The sequence below is a fragment of the Mixophyes fleayi genome, chromosome 6, assembly GCF_038048845.1.
Source record: "Mixophyes fleayi isolate aMixFle1 chromosome 6, aMixFle1.hap1, whole genome shotgun sequence".
Classification (NCBI taxonomy): Eukaryota; Metazoa; Chordata; class Amphibia; order Anura; family Limnodynastidae; genus Mixophyes; species Mixophyes fleayi.
In genome coordinates, this window is record NC_134407.1 from 185,229,586 (window position 1) to 185,250,761 (window position 21,176).

Sequence of the window (21,176 nt, forward strand, 5' to 3'; positions counted from 1 at the left end):
CTGACACTACTGAGTGGAGGGGAGGAGACGGAGCAGAGAGGCGGCGGTGGGGAGCAATAGCCTCTCCCCCCCCCTCCCTGTGCATCTGAATGCTGTGCGGCGGCCGTGACAGGTATGGTCAGCGGTCGCCGCACAGTTTTAAAAATAATTTCCAGTTCTGTGGCGCCCTCCAGAGCCCGGCGCCCTAGGCAAGTGCCTAACCTTGCCTAATGGGAGCACCGGGCCTGGGTGCCGGGAGGGGAATGGGGCACTGTACCAGCACTTTTTTCTAGGTGCTAATGCAGCTATAAAGAGCTACAGTGATGACATACAATTTGACGTTCAACCATAATGACATCACATCATGTGTTCTATTCTGTTTTTAGTAAGAACCAATGAGATTCAGACCATTAAGTCAGAGCTCACCCAGATCAAGACGAACATTGATGCCCTTTTGGGAAGGTTGGAGCAAATAACTGATGAACAGAAGCCATGCACAGGTTGGTTGATTAAGGATGAAGTCTACTAGCCATGGAAAGGAGAGTGTCTGTTGTTGCATGTTGATGACTAATTGATGGAGATAGGAAAACACATATTACATCTTTTGTGTTCAAGTCGGTGATAGGGAATTGAAGACAGAAGCAAAGAGCGTTTTATGCTGTGTTAATGTATTTGTAAGTTATAGTTTAGGTTGATGTTGACATAAGAGTATCGGGAGTAAGCAGAACTTTTAGATACCATACATGACCCATCAATATCATACCACCCTCTATGCTAAATGCTCCCTTACAAACTTCTCTGGCTGATTGATGTCCAAAGCAGTGGTCTGCATTTAAAGTATGTACAACCCCTTTAAAGTGGAGCTAGCCCAGTAAACTAAAACAGATGTCAACATATTTCATTTGTTCTTATTCGAAAATCATTGTTGTTATTTTCCTGTGATCTCGTGGTTAAAATAGATCACCTCTCCGATTATATGCCTATTTGTTTTAGGACAAACTATGTGGATGTTCCTCTTTGGATTTTTAAAATTCAGTAGCACATCATATATTACATACCTATATTTATTATGCAATTGCTGTACTTTGCAAATTGAGCAGTCATTTTAGTGTTTTAATAGCTTCTACCACTGTAGATGTGGTTAAGAGAATTAAATGGCAATTACAAAAATGCATTATTTTAACACACAGTCACCTTAACAAATGGTTACGTGATCGTTTAAGGATGCCAATATTATTTATTTTATATTTTCACCTCAAAGAGAGATGACATCAACCATATTTGGGTGCATTTGAAAAGCTCAAGAAGTGTAAATGTATAAATGTACTGAAAAGTTGTCCTTAAAAGGGATCTCCACCTACACATAACATTTTACAATAACCGACCTCCTTCCAAATAGTAAAACAAAAAACCATCCCATGTGCTGGATCCCAGCATTCTGAGAACATTATTATATTATTAATTATTTTATAGTGGATTTTAGTAGTTTAGTCCTACAGTATATGGTGTAGTGTTGTTATTGTGGGAATAAATGTAAATCCATATCTTCTATGTAGCAGATTAGGCTTTAGAATATATGTACTAAAAATAATTATACATTTGTGTAGTTCAATATATTTTTATACCTGTTGCAGCTCATTTTGATATTAGCCTAAAACTAACAATATTGCAAATGTCAAGAACTTTGGTGTCCCACTTTTTTATTAGCAAGTCACGTAACACAAAGCTTCAGGTATACGTTATAAACTTGACATTTATAGAAAGATATTATTTCTAAACTAATTTCTTACATGTAAAATGAAAATTAAGGGACTGGACACATTTTATGAGGACACAGATATTTATGTCTTTTAGGCAGTGAATTCTGCATAAACGTTATGAAATCCAATGATGACGTTCATAGACCAATCCGACAAATATATCATAAGACATAAAACACTTCTTCGGTGATCTAACTGCTCACTGACCTCTGCCCGTTTCACCCAGCCATAGCAGCAAGGAAGAAATCAGACTGCAGCAGAAGCGAGTTCTCCCAAGATGACAGTACATCAGAAGCGGGCGACACAATTACAGATGAGCCTCTTAATGGAGACGAGGAAGAGCTTGTCCATGACGACTGTACGGATGACCTGGTATGAACTGTATTAAAAACTATGAACAAATGCACCTAGAGTACAGCTCAAGCTGGGCAAACACATTTTGGTGTCTCCAACTAATTTGCCTCGACATTACCACATGAGGCGCCAAAACAACCACATCTGTCTGATCAAATCATGGTACAATCAGACCTATAGGGGTGTAGCCGTGTTACTTGACTTACCTCAATTTAGAGGCAAAGCTCAACCAGAAATGTAACTTACACTTTTAGCGCCTGGGGCGAGAAAGATAAATGCCACCCCCTCTAGTCCTCAATTTTAACCAAATTAACCTAAAATATTAAAAAACTGCGTCCATCTTCAGCATTGTGCCCTGGACGGTCGCCCCGTATTGCACAAACATGGTTACAGCCCTGCGCTCAACAGTAAACACTAAGGGCCTGAGTCATTAACGAGAGCAAAGCAAAAAACAGAAAGGAGTAACTTTGCACCTGGGCAAAACCATGTTAAATTTGATTGCAGATATATAGTTGTGGTATGGCATGTCCTAGATCAACTTTAAATTTCAGTGTAATAATAAAGCTATCAAGTATTTGTGTGCTACATGGAAAAGCAGCCAGTATTTATCTTATGTGCAAAATAATAAACTAATTTGCACTCCTTGCATTGTATCATGGTTTGTCCCGGAGAACATTTACTCCTTTCTTTTGCCTGACTCTCCTTAATGACTCAGGCCCTAAATCAGTATCAAGACCACGGACACTAATACGGGGACTACTTGTAACAAAGGAAATAAGGGTGCTGCATCGTTGTATTCAGTGATGCACACATCATATAAGCAAACAGAATTCGTCTATTCTTGTCTGCTGCTACTTAGCCATCAAACAGACTAAAGAAAAGTTTAAAATAGAATTACTTAGTTTTCCTTTTTTACTCATGGTCTCACATTATCTACACTCACAGATCCATTCACCTGTTGGAGAAGGGGGAAACATATTTTAACAATCCTTCATTGAAAGTCCAAGGCTAAACTCACTTTAAATAGACTTTATTTCCAATTGTCTTCAATCTATGAAACAAACCAGGAAGGTAATGATTGCCTGGCACACAGTACAAGAGTTCAGACTCACTGCTTAACATTTCTCTCTTACAGGAGAGCCAGTCACTATACAAAGTCATCTCTCCAATAAAGATTATTCCCTGGATTTTAGTAAATCCTCATCATCAGCTATTTATATAGCGCCACTAATTCCGCAGCGCTGTACAGAGAACTCCTTCATATCAGTCCCTGCCCCATTGGAGCTTACAGTCTAAATTCCCTAACATACACACACACACACACACAGCGACTAGGGTCAAGTTTGATGGCAACCAACTAACCTACCAGTATGTTTTTGAAGTGTGGGAGAAAACCGGAGCACCCGGAGGAAACCCACGCAAACACAGGGAGAACATACAAACTCCACACAGATGGGTAATGTATACCAGCCTGAGCTGTATGTGCCGGAGCTGGTATACATTACAGTATGTGTAATTGCCTTTTCGGAACATTAAATTGCGGTAAAGAGCAGTATGCTACAATGAACAGGTAATAAACGTGCATATTACTTAAACGTGCGTTGGTCCCCCGACAATGACTGTTTTCAGGGAAATTTAATGAAAAAAAAAAAAAAAAAAGCAATAATAAGTAGGCCCCCTAGTAAGCCGTTAAATGTATATAAAGGAAAAGAACTCCCACTTAAAACTACCCCTTTTTTTACATCATATCCAGTTTTGACACCCAGTTTCATCTTGTCCTCACTGTACTAGATGAAACAATATATAGTTACACTGCACTCACAAACAGGAAATTGCCTGGGTGCATTCCATAAGAAGTATTAAATAGACCAAATATATGATAGCAGCATTCACAGGACATGAATAAGTGAAATATAAAACAATTTAATGAATGAAACTGAAGTTTAGATGGGGATCAACCAACATAACAAAATTATATATATTCCTTTTAATTCATCTATTGATCAAAATTGTTGGAATAAGTATGTGAACCTCAGCCCCAACCCCCAAATCATCACCCCTGCTTCACAGTTGGTGGACTAAGACCAAACACTTTCTCTTTCATGTCATTTGTCCAAATAATATTGCTGTAGAATACTCATGTTCCCTTTGAAAGAGGGTGTACGGTCTAGAATGCAGATAGAACACGCTTAGTATGGAGGGCAAAGCCTAATGACCTCTTCAACTATGCCAAATGCTGCTCCTGGACTAGGTTAAAGCATACACAAGTGTTAGCAGTTTTTACTTAGTATGTACATGTAACGTGGATTTATATCTTTATACTCGTAGCTTCACCAGAGGGCTTGTGACCTGTGAGAGGATACGTCTATTGGTTCTGTATATAGACTCCTTAATCTTGAGAGTTACAATCTGCCTCCCTCAGACTCCAGCTTGCTGGTCGGTTTTTCAGAAGATGAAAAAAACACGAATCATTATTTATCATTTTAGAACACGAAACAACATTGACCCGTCCATTGAAGAAAGCGCACAACAGTAACTGAACCAATGGAAGAGGACAGGAAGAACTTTGGTGATATTGTTGTAATAAAATAAGTTGGCGATGGGAATCTGGCGGCCCAGAATAGATTGCATGTTCAGGTAGTGCTCTATACACAATAACTGACAGAGACAAAAGCAGCACTGGATTTCGGTAATGGTGACCTACCCAACGGGTGCTTGAGCTGGGTTTTGGGTAAAATTAGTCATTTGTACTGTATGCAAGTTACTCTTGAATTATACTTTCAATTAGAGATCTAAGACCATCTTGGTGTAAGACTGACCAACTTTCAGTAACTTACCTATTAACAATGTTCAGGAATTAATGTACTTGTGACATTTTTAGACATTGAACAGACAGTTCTGCACCTACAGACCTGCACCCCCTCATATAGAGAACGCACAAGCTCACTTATGTCCTGCAGAGAAAATAAAACAGGCAAAATAACAATACTGGAGACTTAAAGCTCTAAATATAAAAGCAGCATCAGCCAGCTCTTTATATCCAACAGTGATGAAGTACGAGGACTTCAGAGATAAATATGGGGAATGTTCTGCTCAGATTGTCAGTGCTGCTTCCATCTTGCTCTCTTGAACATGGGTTTGGTCCATGAAAACCCTTGCTAAGATTTGCATGTAAGTTGTGCATTAAGTGCTGTGGAGCCACAACCTATTTCCCACTTCTGTCATAGATTACCCACAATGCACTACGTCAGCTTATATGTTGACCTTTCTGAGGGTCGAGTGGATGTGTCACTGCTCAGTCCCAGATCACATTGTATCACCATTACGGAAGACTTGGCTTAATTAGGGCAGTACTTGAATCTTTGCAATTAGGACTCTGTCCTCTACCAGTCAACCTCAGTAGAGTAGCCCAGATCAAATTCAACATAAAGCCCATTTTCATCTTGTGTGGAAAAAAAAAAAAAAAAAGGTTCGGGAATGACCTACCATTTTCACGGTTTTAATTCAGACTAATCACCTGGCCGCTTTTATATATCATTGATTCCACCGCCTGCACTTCTCCGTTGTTCAGAGCAACTTTATGACGTGCAGGTCAGCCCCAAGTGACAGATAATTGTACCCTGTGCCAGTATATTCCCGCAATACACAGCCCTTTAGTGCAATCTCTTCAGTCCCACTGGTCACGTGTCTAATGGAAGGTACAGCGTGTCACTCATTTACAGCAGGGCAGGAATGAGCTGCTGTTTGTAAATATAAGGGATGTAATTACAGATAAAGAAGATGTTTTCTAACTTTTTTTAAATACACAAAAGAAGCATTAAAATGTGGGTCTTTATGGTGGTACGGGAAAGGAGTACATGTTAACAGAGAGCTGATGGGTGATCAACAAACTCAGGTGGAGAGGGACAGGATCACACTGATTTGCAGTATATCTCGTGTGTAAAAATATATATTGTGTTTTACCTTTGGAAAGCGTGTAAAATCTGTGCTATTTGATGCTGTAAATAAATGATCCTGTAAAATAAGACTGAAGTGTAATTATTTATTACTATGAACCACTTACCTGACCAAATTTACTAAAAAAAAAAAAAGGTAACACCACTGATCTGTAACTCTGACAGAGCAAAAAGAGCAAACATATTTTTCAAAAAGAAATGCTTACAAGGAATGATAGTTGCAGCTAGATCTGGGGAATTAAACGGATTGCTGTATAGGTGATCAGGAATACCTCCCCATATGAGGTTAAATGGGCAGCTGCCTCATAGCGGGATTGCTTTTGCCTTTCAATGGATCAATACAGCTGCAGGTTAGAAAAGGTTGAACTTGACAGACAAGGGGGTATATTTACTAAGCTGCGGGTTTGAAAAAGTGGAGATGTTGCCTATAGCAACCAATCAGATTCCAGCTGTAATTTTGTAGAATGTACTAAATAAATGACAGATATAATCTGATTGGTTGTTATAGGCAAGATCTGCACTTTTTCAAACCCACAGTTTAGTAAATCTACTTCAAGATCTCCATTTATTTTATAAAGATTTTTAGGGGTTTTCACACTTCTGCACAGATCCATTACAAATTGGTCCTTTAGTCTAGCTTTATAGCTTAGTGATAAGAGGACATTGATTATAGCAGTGAGGCTGAAAGGACGGGTGTTGTGTCACCCACAGAGAACAAAATGGAGCTTTCATTTAACTCCAGGAAATCAAGTGATTATATATATATATATATATATATATATATATATATATATATATATATATATATATATATAAGCCGAGACCTCTCATCAAAGCTCTCTTGTTCTTAATCCAACAGTCTGTAGGGGTATATTTATCAAGCGGTTCCCAAAAAAACGCTGACTGCAGTTTGTCATCATTTTTTTAAAACTGCAATTTTATAAAAGTCAAAACCTATTGGTGTTCTGTCTTTAATAAAATTTCCGTTTAAAAAAAAAATTACGGCAAATCGCTGAGGTTTTTAGGAACCGCCGCTTAGTAAAATATACCCCTAGGTGTCTCTTACTTTAATATGTTTGCTTTACAAAGCCTTAATGGAAAAGAATGACAAATCGCAGCCTTCAGTCTATGGTTGAAGACCGATAATTCACTTATGGGAATATATATATATATATATATATATATATATATATATATATATATATATATTTTCAAGCAAGAAGTTTGAAACAAGGTACGTGTTTTACTCTTGCTAAGACACTGGGCCTAATGCACAGTAGGATGTATGCAAACTTGTGTAGCATAAAATCTGCACTGCACATATATATGTATGTATGTATGTGGATCTGCTCGCATCACACTCGATCCTGCATACATGGGACAGGGGAGGTCTAAGGTAAGCCGAGTACGTTAAGGCGTGTTCTTATACTTGCAAACAGATGTAACTGCACACAGAGACAGAGATATGTCCGTCAGCAGCCATATCAATTGTGTGTCCTTGAGGGCAGGTGCAAATACACTATGAGCCGCCTGCATTAGCCAGCCACTTCCAATTGGTTGATTATGGATTCACCAACCTAGGTGGATATGTGCTTACTTCATCGATTGTGTACTAATGAACGGAAAAAAAAATCTCTTGCACAAAGTTATACCTACTTTAATAATGTGGAATAAAATAAAAACTCAAATAGAGTGTATATTTTGCGATCAAAGTAGCGCCCGGTTTCCTCCCACACTCCAAAAAAACATACTAGGGGGGGGGGGGGGGGTGTGTGTGTGTGTGTGTGTGTTGTGTGTGTTGTGTGTGTGTGTTGTGTGTTGTGTGTGTTGTGTGTGTGTGTTGTGTGTGTGTGTGTTGTGTGTGTGTGTGTTGTGTGTTGTGTGTGTTAGAGAATTTAAACTGTGAGCTCCAATGGGGCAGGGACCGATGTGAATGCGTTCTCTGTACAGCGCTGCGGAATCAGTGGCACTATATAAATATATGATGATGATGATTATTGTCAACCCACTTCATGTCAGTTTATGTTTTACACAAATGCGTCCAAACTCATCATAATCACCGTGTTCTTTTACATACAAAACTTTGTGTCGATATTTGCTGTTGCACTATATTAATCAACCCTATGGATTAACATCGTATTATGTATTAATAATAGCCAGTATGTCTTCCAAGGGCACATCTTACGCTATGTACAGTATGCAAGTCTGAGGAAGCCATTCAAGGGGGGTATACTGCTGTGCAAGATGCTACAAAGATGCCCATTGGTGATCGGAGATCCTGAATCTAGAAAACAAACCAGTGTGGTCTACAGGGAACCTGGGAGAGATTTGCTTCTTAGGATAAACAGCATTACTTGATGTGGAAAGCAGGACTCATGTATATAGCCGAGTCACATGGAAGAGTACCCACAAGACATATGTAAGATCGGCTGACGTTGGGTATAATGGGCTACCAAAGCAGACACCAAGCTTCAAGAAAGCAGACAACATAAAATATATGTGCAACTTAGTCCCAAGACACTAATCCACCAGTAGAACATTGCAAACCGTTCCAATTTAACAACTGTTATATATAAAATAAAAAACTATGATGTGTAGTAGTTTAAATTTAAACATGCTTAAGAGGAAATTGTGCTTTTATTTAAACTGGTACATACCCAATTCTCCTACTTTGAAAATATTCTGTTTGGTTGTCCGTCCCCCCCCACCCACCCCCAACAAAGCTTTAAATGCATGTCAACCTTTAATGTAATAAAAAAAAAAGATAGATGTATTGTCTGGTAGTGCTTTGCATAGAGCTAACAGATGAGGAAGGCGATAAAAGGAAATAAAAATTCTTCCTGAAGTTGAAAGCAGTAAGAGTACTGTCATTTTTAACTTACACGATGTCGTTGCAAAGTCCTGCTAAGTCTGGGGTCTGTAAACTGTGGGTCACTTCATTCTACTGTAAGCTGTTACATACTATTACCACTTTAAATAGTGGTCAAGGACCCCGATATTTACAATATTACACATTGTAAACAGTAGCAAATCCACTAATTAAAAAGTGAAAAATGGGTTGCAAAGCTGATTAACAGAACTTGGGTGCTGTACAGAGAACTTTCAGAGCCTTTATACTACAGGTTCCATAATATGATTTGCAAAATGCTTCTGTATATCGAATAGAGGTTGTGTAAATGATTTATGTTAAAATCCCACCTAACTTTGTACATATAGCACTTCCCTGTACATTGATGTGTACAGAATACATGATGTTTCAGATATGTAGCACAATTGTATTATTACTGCCATGTATTCATATAGCCACTAGTTCCGCAGCGCTGTAGAGAACTCACTCACTCTTAGTTTAAATGCAATCTGTATATAAAATATACAGCCCTTAGAAAATGTTCACTTTTAGCTACCTTAAATCAGATTAATTTAGCATCACATTCTATAAAACTGCTTCTTCGTGACAAGCAAAATAAAAACAAGATATAAATAAGAATCAGTACTCCTTAGAAGTTTAATTCTAAATAAGCTCATTTGTAAGCATTTTCCCATCACTCAAATTGTAGCGATTACCATGTTCCTAGGCTATATTTGGCAGTCTAGTCCTCATGTGGCCACTTCCAAGCAAACTCCCAACCATGAAAACACCTTGTTGTTTTCAAACTTGAAAGACAAAGCTGTGCTTGGTATAAAAATATATCCCTTTGTGCTGGAGATTTTATATATATATATATATATATATATATATATATATATAGGCATCTGCAAGAAAGGTGCTATACTTCCCCCAGCTATTAATGACTAACAATGATGTGTAATGTTAATTTTCCTTTTTATGAGTAGGCCGAACCATCCAGTGAATGAATAGTTAAGGAAATTCTCTTGTTTAACAGGATGATGTATGTAGAATATACTACATAAAACAACACATATACCCTCATTACTATGTCTATTTCTAAAAAAAAAAAAAAAAAATGTTTTCAAGACTGACTTAATAGTTAGAATTGTACAACCAAAAGGCAGGAGAGGTGCAGAAATGACCAGCGATTGAACGTACAAAGCCAGCAAATAAGCAATGTGAATCTAAAACAGAGGCAACATCACTGGACAATTCACCCTATCCCATACATTTTAAAGGAAACTTGCCAAAAGTACTTAATATTAAATATATTAAGTGTAATTATTAAGGTAATTAATATAGCATGGAGAACCCTACCAATTGTTAACTTTTTATTATACATAACCATTCATTGGGTTATTTTGTTAAATATTGATTATTTTATTCAGATATTTGTAAACCGATTAATTTTTCATGTGTACATTATTTTTATTACCGAAAAAATAGTAGCACTATAAAAAAAATGGTCACAACAGCAGAATTGTTTAATGTGTTCCCCCCCACTAAGTACCCCCTCAACCCTTCCCCTTTTAATTTTGTGTCCTTTCCTTACCCCCCATCCCTTTTCTTCTTTCTGTACCCCATCATTTTTGAAAAATTAATAATAAAAATACTATTGAAGTTAAAAAAAAATGGTCACAGATGAGCATGTCTTTCTTTGTGACTATAAGAATTTGTAGCACTGCTGCTGCAGATGCCTATAACCTGCCTGTCCTTATTATAATGAATGATGGGAGACAGATGCAAAATGGTACCAGTAGAGGTAGGCAGGCTTTTATTGCCAAGTCTGGTTGGATGTTTAATATTGCAAGCAGTGCTGAGGAGTATGAAAATAAAAGCCTGGATTTTCAAACGGAGGGTGAGAAGGAACGAAACAAGACACAAAGGACAACGGAAAACTCCGAACAGGTCCGAGAACAGGTGTGACACAGCTGCAAAAAGTGGAGGTCGTGTCAGGCAGATAAAGAGAGAAAATAAAGGCCTGAGGGAAAACCTGCTCTTTCAGCAAGAAAGCCAAGACTGGCTCTTATGTGGATGATCCAACTCTTTAAAAAGTGACTGCGTACTTAATAGGGGGTGGTATATTTTCTCAGCATCACCGCCCTCCTCCTTTCTAGCAATGCTTACTTTACGTACAACCTTGCAGCCACAGAGCCCCTAGCCTAAAAATAAAATTAATCTTTCTGCCTTTGACAGAGTCACAGCAGCCCCATCCCCTTGGAACCCACTGCTCATACTATTATATGCATTATACTAAATGAGTTAACAGTATAGCACATTATGACCAGTCAGATCCGAACCCTGGAGCTCCGTCATAGTCGAAACAGCAGCTTAAATACAGGACTTGGATATGCATTGCTCAGCAATGCCCTTGTAACATAAGCAGATCTAGAAAGGAAGGAGAGCGGGCATATATACAAAATTAAGGAGAACCCTTTTAATAACATTTCTAGACTGCAAGGAAAATCTCTTGATTCACAGAAGCCTCAGAAATACATCAGATACACAGGCCAATCAGTAAAGTAAAATAACACCATTTATCCACTGTGGAAATAGACCTGGATTAGATATATCGAAATCTATACTGATCCATCTATATGCATTCCATAGGCTAAAAAAAATGGATATAGAAAATCCAAGTTTATAAAATATCACACCCACAAACTAATGCCACCCTTCTCTGTAACAGGCCAAACTGTAAAGACACAGAGTAAAACTGAAAGCATAAGATGTATGATTGATGATGTGCTATAGATCACCATTTGTGGATAAATTTAAATATTTGGCCTACTGACCCACAGACATCGCAAAGCTGTGGTCTCCGTGAGGTTCGTTTTGTACAGAAATAGACCAAGCAAACAAAACAAAAACAGCTGGCCAATACCCTGTACTTTTCTATAAAATAAAAAGGAATGTCTATCAATCATTACTACTACCCGCTACCTAAAACACTAAGGAGGCCCTAAAACTGCTACCATTGTAACAATATATAGTAAAGATATGTCCCTAGTGCATAAAGAAAAGATATGTGATTGTTCTGTCAATGTTATAATAACTTTAATGTATCTTGCATTTTACAGAAGTCTGGTTAAAAATGCATATTCTTCCCCTTTATCCTCAAGACAGCTGGTAAAACAAATTTCTGTGAGCGGTGCTTTTATCGAATGATCAGCTTCACTGACGAATTTTTAGCAATTCCTCGCGCAAGACAAAGAAAAAAATAAAATTAAGCCAAAAATTTTCTTGCGCAGTCTCACGACATTCCTTACAATATAAAGGGCACCACTCCCTGACTGTCAGGTTGTGTGACCCAGTATCCACAAACAGCATTGGTAAAATCCCACCAGCTGGACAGGCTGGCTAGTTAGCTTTGGCCCGCAGCTGTGCTCTCTTGCCCGTGACTGCCTGGAATCCAGTTTTGATGCTAGCCACAGAACAGCGAGAATGGCAGGTCTCACACTGCAGGAAATATAACCTGGTGTCCTTCTGCAGGATTGTGTCTGGCGACCGACAGGTGTGACAAGTCACATACTCCTCTGCAAGACAAACGGAATTCCCTTAGAGCATATTCAAAGACTGCAGAAATAAGAGACATCTGAACAGCTGGCATTTACTAGGATGTGTATAACGGCAATGACAAATTGGTAAGTACTTCTAGGAAACAGATTAATGCATTCTCTTCTCCTCAGAGGGTTAGAATAAACCATTTAGTTAGCCAAGTCTTTGTGTATGGGGTTACTGATAGTCCATCAGTCATGCCAAGTAGACCATTGCAAATTTCTAAGTATTCTCTACATTTGAGAATCAAGAAAACAAAAGGGTACATATGCACACATAACATATGCCAATTAGGCACAAGAGAAGTGAATGCCTACAGCAGCAGCTGCATTTCCTAGTTATGGCATTTTGGAGTGTGCCTAGATTACCTTGCTCAATTTTGGGGTTTTTTTTAAAAAAAAATAGGAAACTGATAAGTTTTCTCATATTGCCAGATCACAGCGAAGACATCAAAAAGCAGCCATCATGCTAGCTAATTTAAGATTACATTATCACTATCTAACGTACTGCTGGGAGCAAGAGGAAACCCACTCGAGAATGCATAAAAGGACATTGTACAGACAACGCAAACGACTCAACTGACCATGTCGGACAAAGCACTTACTTATATATCTTCTCAAGACGTTCTCTATCTGTTTCTGTTGGAAGCGGCCCTTTATAACTAGCTGATTGTTACCATCTATGGAGCCACTGTGAGTAGGAGACAGAAGAAATCAGTGTTGCTGAAGAACAATTATTACAAGCTTCTGCCAATACAATACTGCACTCGGTTAAGGGACTATAAAAGGAAAGAACTTGTGCAATGGTTTGGCAATGAGCAGCAAGTTATTTGGTGCAAGTTTGCATTCATCAATGCATGTTAATTGGCTGGACATCAAAAAAGGAATGGGTAAATATATTGTGAAATGTTATATACAAACAGTGATGCTGTAATTGGTTGTAGATGTCCAACGGACTCCAAAAAAGCATCATATCTAACCAACTTGCACATTCAAACTTCGAGTAACATCTGGGGGTAAATGTATCAAGCCGAGAGTTTTCCGGCGGGTTTGAAAAACCAAATCAGATTCTAGCTGTCATTTATTTAGTGCATTCTACAAAATGAAAGCTAGAATCTGATTGGTTGCTATAGACAACATCTCCACTTTTCAAATCCGCCAGAAAACTCTCAGCTTGATACATTTACCCCCTGGTAGCGATTGTCCTTCTAAAAACAAGTGAACTTCACAAAGCTTAATTTTAGTGGTTAATATGAGGTACAGTACACGGACGTATCTTTTTCCATGTATACATAGAGTTATGAATCTTACAAAGAAAAACATTTTTTTAATTTATATCTGACTCTTGTTTGAATATTAGCAGAGAACTGTATGATAATAATTCATATGTATTTCTTATACTGTAAGTGTTACACTATAAGCATGTTAATAGTCCTTTTTCCTTTCAACACACTGAAATGTATGTAAATTCTGACTTTTTGCAAAAAATAAGATACAAATACACAACTGGCATTCTTCTCATAAATGTACCACATGCCATAGACAAGAATACTGGACATACAACAGTTGCTGTGCAGAGTTCTCTTCTGCAAAGACAACCATACTCTGTACATGTCTATGAGGCTCAGGGGGTAGTTTCCACTACACTAAAACTGGATTATTGTTTCAATATGTTCATTGTTTATAGTTCCTATTGTTAGGAGAGATATTTACTATCTATAAGGACTTCAAATGCTCAAATACTGTTGGGGATAAAACTTGAAAGATCACTTTAAATTGTGTATTTCCCATATCATGTTCAAGTATCTGTAAGGGCTGGTACATAGGGGGGGGTTGAACAACATCTGTTAAAAGCGTAGACAAAACTTTGTACTTTGTCTACTTGTAGCAGAAAGCTTGACGTGGGGTCTCAAAACATTCTTGCAGCATATTGTACTATGTACTAGACGAGCATTCCCATTATACTGTACCTAGTGTCATCACTCGTGACTGCTGCAGGCAATAGATAAATTTATATAGATTTGATTCCATTGTTTTTTGGACTATTAGATTTAAATCATAGTTAGCAGGCTTTAAGAATAGACACTGAACACCCGATATTAATGTCCGTACGTATGAGCCCTTACTTATCAGATTCAAATTTTAAAACCTGTACCATGAACTTTTTTTTGTTTTCTCAAATGAACAAACACAACATACCTTGTACCCAACTCAGCTAATAAGAAAGCCAGGAGATGTTTTGGCTGACGATGTAATCTGAAAAAATAAATTTATAAAATATCAAATATATGGTTTTAAAATAGATTGTATAAAACATGAACAGTCTCTGTTATAGACCATTCTGTATCTAGTGAACTCCACAAGGATGCACTCACAGTTTGCAAATATCTGTGAAGTTCACAAACGAGGTTTTCTTTGTGCCCACTCGGACGACTTGAGGTGGCTTCATGACAAATTTTCTCTTCTCTCCGGCAACCATGTCTGGATTTTTTTCCCGCATTATGTTAAAAACTCTGTTTAGTAGCTGAAACAGAAGTAATAATAAATATATGTCAGACAAAGGATTATCAGTGGACAAGCAAGCAAATGGCACAAGACAAAAGAACACTTAGAAGCCTCTATTATTAAAGTCACGACTCCCTGGAGACAAACAAACTAAATATCTACCCAACACTGCATTGACCTCCGCTCTCACCTCATCGTATGTGTAGTCCCTTTCAGAGCCAGCCCACGCAGGTCCAAGCTGAGAGCTAAAGGAGATCCCGTCATCTTTCTTATTGTCTTCTTCTTCAAAGGCTGCAAGATGTGATAAGTTTATGGAATGCACAGACAGAACACTCAAATAGAGGACATCTGAAAGGATCTAGAATGCATATATTTTCATGTGTTCAGGGACCTTTCCAAGTGTCTTCCACAAAGTGTTAAAATGTAATTGCTCAGCTTCAATGGAAGAAGTATTAACAAATTGTAGTGTGTAATTGGTCACAGATCTCTCAAACATGCATGGTAGCATTTACACTTACAGGTCTATAAGCCCCTCCTATCTTCTGTGGTGTCCCCCTCATATGTAAGACTTACGCTCATCTTTATCATTGATATCATCATCCTCTGGAAACTTGACATTCTTCTTTTTCTTCTTCTTTGTCAACATAAATCCCAAATCATCCTCCTGGGACTCTGAGGCCTCCTGAAAATCTCCTTCTATCTTTAGATTCTGTAAAGCAAAAACAAGGGATAACTCAAAGCCTGCTGAGAAGATGGAGTTATAGCGTGTAAACCCTGGGCCGCCGACTGTTCACCAACACTATCTTTTGTTACTTGAAAAAGAGTAACTTAACACCCACACAACATCTTAGTTCTTGCCAACATATTGATAAAAATAAGATTTTTTACTCACCATAAAATCTATTTCTCTACTAGTGCCTAGGAGATAGGTCACATGGGATCCTGCCTATACTTAAGTTAGTTTTTAGACTATCATTTATTTTTTACTTTTATTTTCTTCAGGTGCACCGCAGGGATAGATCCCAAGTCCCAGAAGAGTGAATAAAGAGCAACTTTATTCACTCTGGGTCCCTGTGAAGGTAAGAAGCAGCTTGCTCTTACTTACCATGTACCTAGGCCTGCAGTCCTTCCCCTTGAGACGAGCATTAAGGCCAGGTTAGACATTTTATTCTGCCATTAGGCTGGCCACAGATAGGTCTTAGACCAGCCGAGAGCGGCCGCAGCTTAAGTGGGCGGGAAGCTGTAGCAGCCTCTCCTCCCCGTCCGTTGGACATGTCGGCAGCCCCCCCCCCTTTTTCTCCCCAGACAATGAGCAGCGGGGGGACGGAGCAACAATCGTGCTCATTAGGTATAAATGTTGTAGCCTTCCATGAATACACAATGGGAAATATAAATTTGATTTGAACACAAACAAATACTGTTCTAAAAACTAAACAATGACACAGTCAAAATGGTAAAGGCTGTTGTGACTAACGTACAAGGAGTGGTTATGTTAGATGTGTGTCTCTTTGGTGAGGGACTCCGTAAAACCCTTATTTCAACAGCTGACATAATAGGAGCAAATCTGCACCTTGCCAAAAATATGATGCACTGTGGGTTGGGATCTTAAATGTGCAGACAGATTTAGAGCTGGAATGGGGCACGTCCTAGCTCAACTCTAAATTTCAATGTAAAAATAAAGCTACCCAGTATATGTGTGGCTGAAATCCATTGGCTGCTATGGGCAACTCCAACTTTTCTAGTTGGTAGTATTCTTTGGGCGCGGTAAATGGATAAGAGAAATATACATTTAATATATAGTGTGGAAAAAGCAAGTCTACAAACTATGCAACAGTTTGGCATGTGGCAAGGGTACCAATCTCTGGGCTAAAACACAGGAATTAAAGTCACTTGATAATGCATTATTTAGGCTAAGAATTACTTTTAGTTTCTTATTCGGAGGAAAAGGGGACTCCACTCTCCATTATACAATTTTTTCAAAACGGAGCTAGTCAACGTTGTCTATTGTGGTTATAACTTTTACATTATTTTGCACTCTATACCATTTGCTTCCCCCGCAACATTTATACTTCATTTGGTTTTATCTTATTTATTTTACAAATTTGATATACTATTTTATTCATTCACTACATTTTCTGATGCCTAGTTATTCCACGTACCACAACACCTTCCTCTGCTTCATCCAGGTCAAACTTTTTTGTTTTCTTTTTCTTCTTCTTCTGATTAAAGAAATTTAAGTCATCCAGGTCATCAGGTGCATCTAAAAAACATAAACACCAGTTTTACAATTGTAGCAGAGCCTACTTCTCATACAACAACAGGCTGCATTGCGAACACAGAAAAGACCATGAGCATAAGAAAGGCTCAGCACCTTTTCTCCTAAAAGATTCATCGTCCACATCAGCATCCTTATCCTCTACTGGTTCTGGTTCCACCTCCTTAGTTTCAGGAATCTGTGTCTCCTCCACCTGTTGTTCTCCACCTTCTTCATCAAGCATGAAAGGCTTCTTCTTCTTCTTTTTCTTCCTGGTCATGGTGGGGTCGAAAATCATCTAAAAGGTCAAAAGAAATATTTTGACAATGTTTATCTATTTCAGCACTAGATCACGTATCAATCAGTGAGCCTATAGGTGGCTTTAAAAAAAAACAAAAAACAAAGACATGTATGATCATTGTTCAGAGTTCTTCAAGGATGTCTGACGATATTGTTCACAACATGAAATCCAAACTCCATACTGACAAGGCCCAACTGCTGTTTTTGCAGGGAAAGGGGCATTTTAGTATCTGGGCCATTTATGAAAGCTTTAATGCCGCCTACATCACAGAGTTCTGATGTTAATATAGTTAACATAGAATACAGTTGTCTGCATAGATGTCTATGGGGACAGTGAAATGACCCAATAAATCAAGCTCCAAAAAGCTTAACTCTCCAGAACTTGCCCTTAGTAGTGAACGTGATATTCAGATGGCATTAGAGGCTATTACCCATTGGTAAAGCTATGGGAAAAAGAAGGCTTACCCCCTGTGCATGCGCAATAGATAACTGCGGGGCTATCATCATCATTTATTTATAAAGCGCCAGCAAATTCCATAGCGCTTTACAATTGGGAACAAACATTGATAAGACAATACTGGGTAATGCATACAGAGAGGTAAGAGAACCCTGCTCGAAAGCTTACAATCTATAGGACAATGGGAGTTAGAAACACAAGGGCATGTGCTAATCAGAAAGTGAAGTATTTTGCTGCGGCAGCCTATCTTCATCAACACTGCCCCAGCAAATAAATATTGTTCAATTGTGCTGGTAACTCGGGAGTGAAGAATGATGATATTTATCAAGGAAAATCCTAAAAACACAGTAAATAGACCTCATAATGAGTTATCTGCACTGCCCAGGATGTACATCCAGCAAGGATATACAATACATCATGTATCTCAGTGTTCAGAAAGTAAGAAAAAGACATTATATAGAAACAATTTATCATTTTACATGCAAACCTACGATAGAATAAGTATCAACTGTATACAGGTTATAATTCCAGTGTTATTCATTTCATGGGATAGGTGTACACATAAGGTTGTTCTCTCTGTGGCGTTCCCAAAGCTTTCCACATGTACCATGTCAGTAATAGCGAGAAATTGGACAGATATTGCTGCATGTGTGGCCCAATAACCCAATCCATGTCTGTAAGAAACTGGTATTCGCTTGTGATCATCTTATGACCAGTGTTAAGCTGGAAGTGATCCAGCCACTCAGCCCAAGCGGCCAAAATACTATCCAAATTTGCCACCCAAATTTTGACAGAACACTCACCCGAGCGAGACCCTAGTGTGGACCAAAACTCAGAAGAAACAATTCTGCCAACTATTCACATAGAGAATGGATGTTCAAATAGAACATTATATTAAAAAAAAGCAATCCAACTTGCTACATTTAAAAACATTGTAGGTAAATGCAGACACAAATGCTGTACTGTGCTCTCTCTCTTTAAATACAATACCAGTTTAAATGGGATGTACCACTAAACAAATGTTCTACACCCAACACAATCCCGCCCTGGGTTACAAATGATAATTAGCTCTGATGCTGGCTTGAACAATACAGTCAGTCAGATTCAGAAGTGGTAATATAATTTTCAAGTTTAAGCTTTGCAAAGACCCTGTTCAGCATCAGGCAATGAGGACAAGAAAGGCATTCACTTTACTAGGATCACAAGAGACAGCAGAGTATGGAAGGCAGTAGTGTAATTTCTGTATGTTTAGCTAGATAACATTTTAATCAGTTTTGCAAGCCCAGCATATACTGCCCTGATGCCTCTCTCAAAGTGAATGAACAGTGTACTATTATAACAAGCAAATCAATTTTTTTATTGCATAATAATGGAAATATACAATACACAGAATTGTTATATTCACTTCCACTATGTGCACATATTCAACATGAAACCAATAAAATCAATGCATGGTGAGGACACTGTACAGCAATAACTGACTAGATGGCAGTTGCTCCCTGATGCATTGATATTCACTGGCATGGAGTTTGTATGTTCTCCCTGTGCTTGCGTGGGTTTCCGCCGGGTGCTCCGGTTTCCTCCCACACTCCAAAAACATACTGGTAGGTTAATTGGCTGCTATCAAAAATTGACCCTAGTCTCTACCTCTCTGTCTGTATGTATGTATATGTCTATGTGTGTGAATGTGTGTCTAGATTAGGGAATTTAGACTGTAAGCTCCCATGGGACAGAGACTGATGTGATTGAGTTCTCTGTACAGCGCTGCGGAATTAGTGGCGATACATAAATAAATGATGATGATGTACATTTTAGGGCCATTAGCCCAGGACAAGCGAGTATCCCTGAATGCTCTAATAAGACAGTAACATTGGTTTGTGCTTCATGAAACCATTTTTATGTTTAGTGAATTGTATCACTCACAATAAAGAAAAGCCTGTTTTTGTACATGTGCAAAAAAATATCCATTTAATATAAGTTATTCAGGAAGTTTAGAGATATTATACCTCCAACAATATTGAATAAAAACAAAAAAGTTGAGCAACGCTGACTTAAAGCACTTGAATAGGTCTTTCATGTACTCTGCCTTTCTCCCAGTCTTAAGACATGCTGGTATATAAGATCTGGTGTGGCAGGGGCTGTGTTCCAAAATAATTAAAATCCTCGTACTGTCCAGTGCTGCAGAAAATGTCAGATTTTCCAATTATGAATGTATATCATTATTTAAATATCTAATCTTTTACAGTCAAGTACAAATCCTTCTTTTACCTCCATCAATGGCTCATGGCAGCCGATTATAGCTTAACCACCCACATTGTATTATGGTCAGTGCTGCCCACATGTGTTGCAGCTGGACCAGGACACGGTGGGCTGTAAGTGGGTACCCGCAGGCCGCCGCCATGGACACTACATGTAATATACACCAGCAACCAGCCGGGAGCTCGGCGGGACCCGGTCACCTCCAGACTACCCCTATTACCAGGCTCCTCCCTCCCTCCTGCATGGGGACAGAGGATTGCTCCCGGCCGGCGCCCCATACTATAGGCCCCGGGCCTCATCCGACGCACATGTCTCCTGCGCCCTCGTGTTTCCCTTCCGCCTCCACTCACCTCGTCTCCAGACATATCGGCAGCGATCTCCGGTGCTGGCTTCGGGTGTCCGGTACCGATGTGCGAGATACTGCGCGCTCCTATACTCTCCGGTGTGCTCGTCCCCAGCCGGTGTCCGCTCTCTTACATCAGCTCCAAGCCACACACACGCCTCTGCGCCTGCGCATACCACTCTGCTACGTCACCAGCAACGGCGCAGCCACTAGAGGAGCGTCATCACCAGGGGTCGTCGTAGTGCACCACGGGGAATGTAGTCCTTTCGGGCATAGTCTCGTGACTGCTCAAATATTATGTTCAAATCAACGTGTATTGTGAATGTTGTAGTCGTCTTCGGTGTTACTGTTATGTAGAAATGTCTGGTTAGGTGGAGAGTTCATTTCGTGCATGTGGAGAAAATAGGACCATCCAAAATAATCAGGCGCCCAGCCACACACATTGGTTCTGTCAGCGCGGAAATGTGGTTGCAATAATGTTGAATATTTTAGTGCAGGCCTGGCCAACCTGTGGCTCTCTAGGTGTTGTGAAACTACAGGTCCCAGCATAGCTTGCCAGCTA

The 21,176-nt window shown here is 39.0% G+C and overlaps 2 protein-coding genes across 4 annotated transcripts in view; one reads left to right on the forward strand and one right to left on the reverse strand.

The window, feature by feature from the left end:
• Window positions 1-8,904, forward strand: part of RALY (RALY heterogeneous nuclear ribonucleoprotein) — a 131,927-nt gene extending 123,023 nt beyond the window's left edge. For 2 of the 3 annotated variants that reach the window (XM_075177552.1, XM_075177553.1), the window contains 3 exons: window positions 366-479; window positions 1,966-2,111; window positions 8,223-8,904. In XM_075177552.1, coding sequence (XP_075033653.1) covers window positions 366-479; window positions 1,966-2,111; window positions 8,223-8,258 — 296 coding nt within the window. In that variant the 3' untranslated portion in view covers window positions 8,259-8,904. Of the gene's footprint in view, window positions 1-365; window positions 480-1,965; window positions 2,112-4,421; window positions 6,119-8,222 lie in introns of those variants that run through there. The other variant, XM_075177554.1, reaches the window with a different exon arrangement.
• Window positions 8,905-11,971: 3,067 nt separating this feature from the next.
• Window positions 11,972-20,802, reverse strand: EIF2S2 (eukaryotic translation initiation factor 2 subunit beta). The gene is made up of 9 exons (XM_075177556.1): window positions 20,622-20,802; window positions 17,373-17,553; window positions 17,161-17,261; window positions 15,575-15,710; window positions 15,192-15,292; window positions 14,872-15,020; window positions 14,696-14,752; window positions 13,102-13,187; window positions 11,972-12,475 (listed from the first exon to the last, which is right to left on the reverse strand). The coding sequence occupies exons 1-9, from the start codon at window positions 20,634-20,636 to the stop codon at window positions 12,300-12,302; spliced, it is 1,002 nt and encodes a 333-aa protein (XP_075033657.1). The 5' UTR covers window positions 20,637-20,802; the 3' UTR covers window positions 11,972-12,299.
• Between the last annotated feature and the right edge of the window lie 374 nt (window positions 20,803-21,176).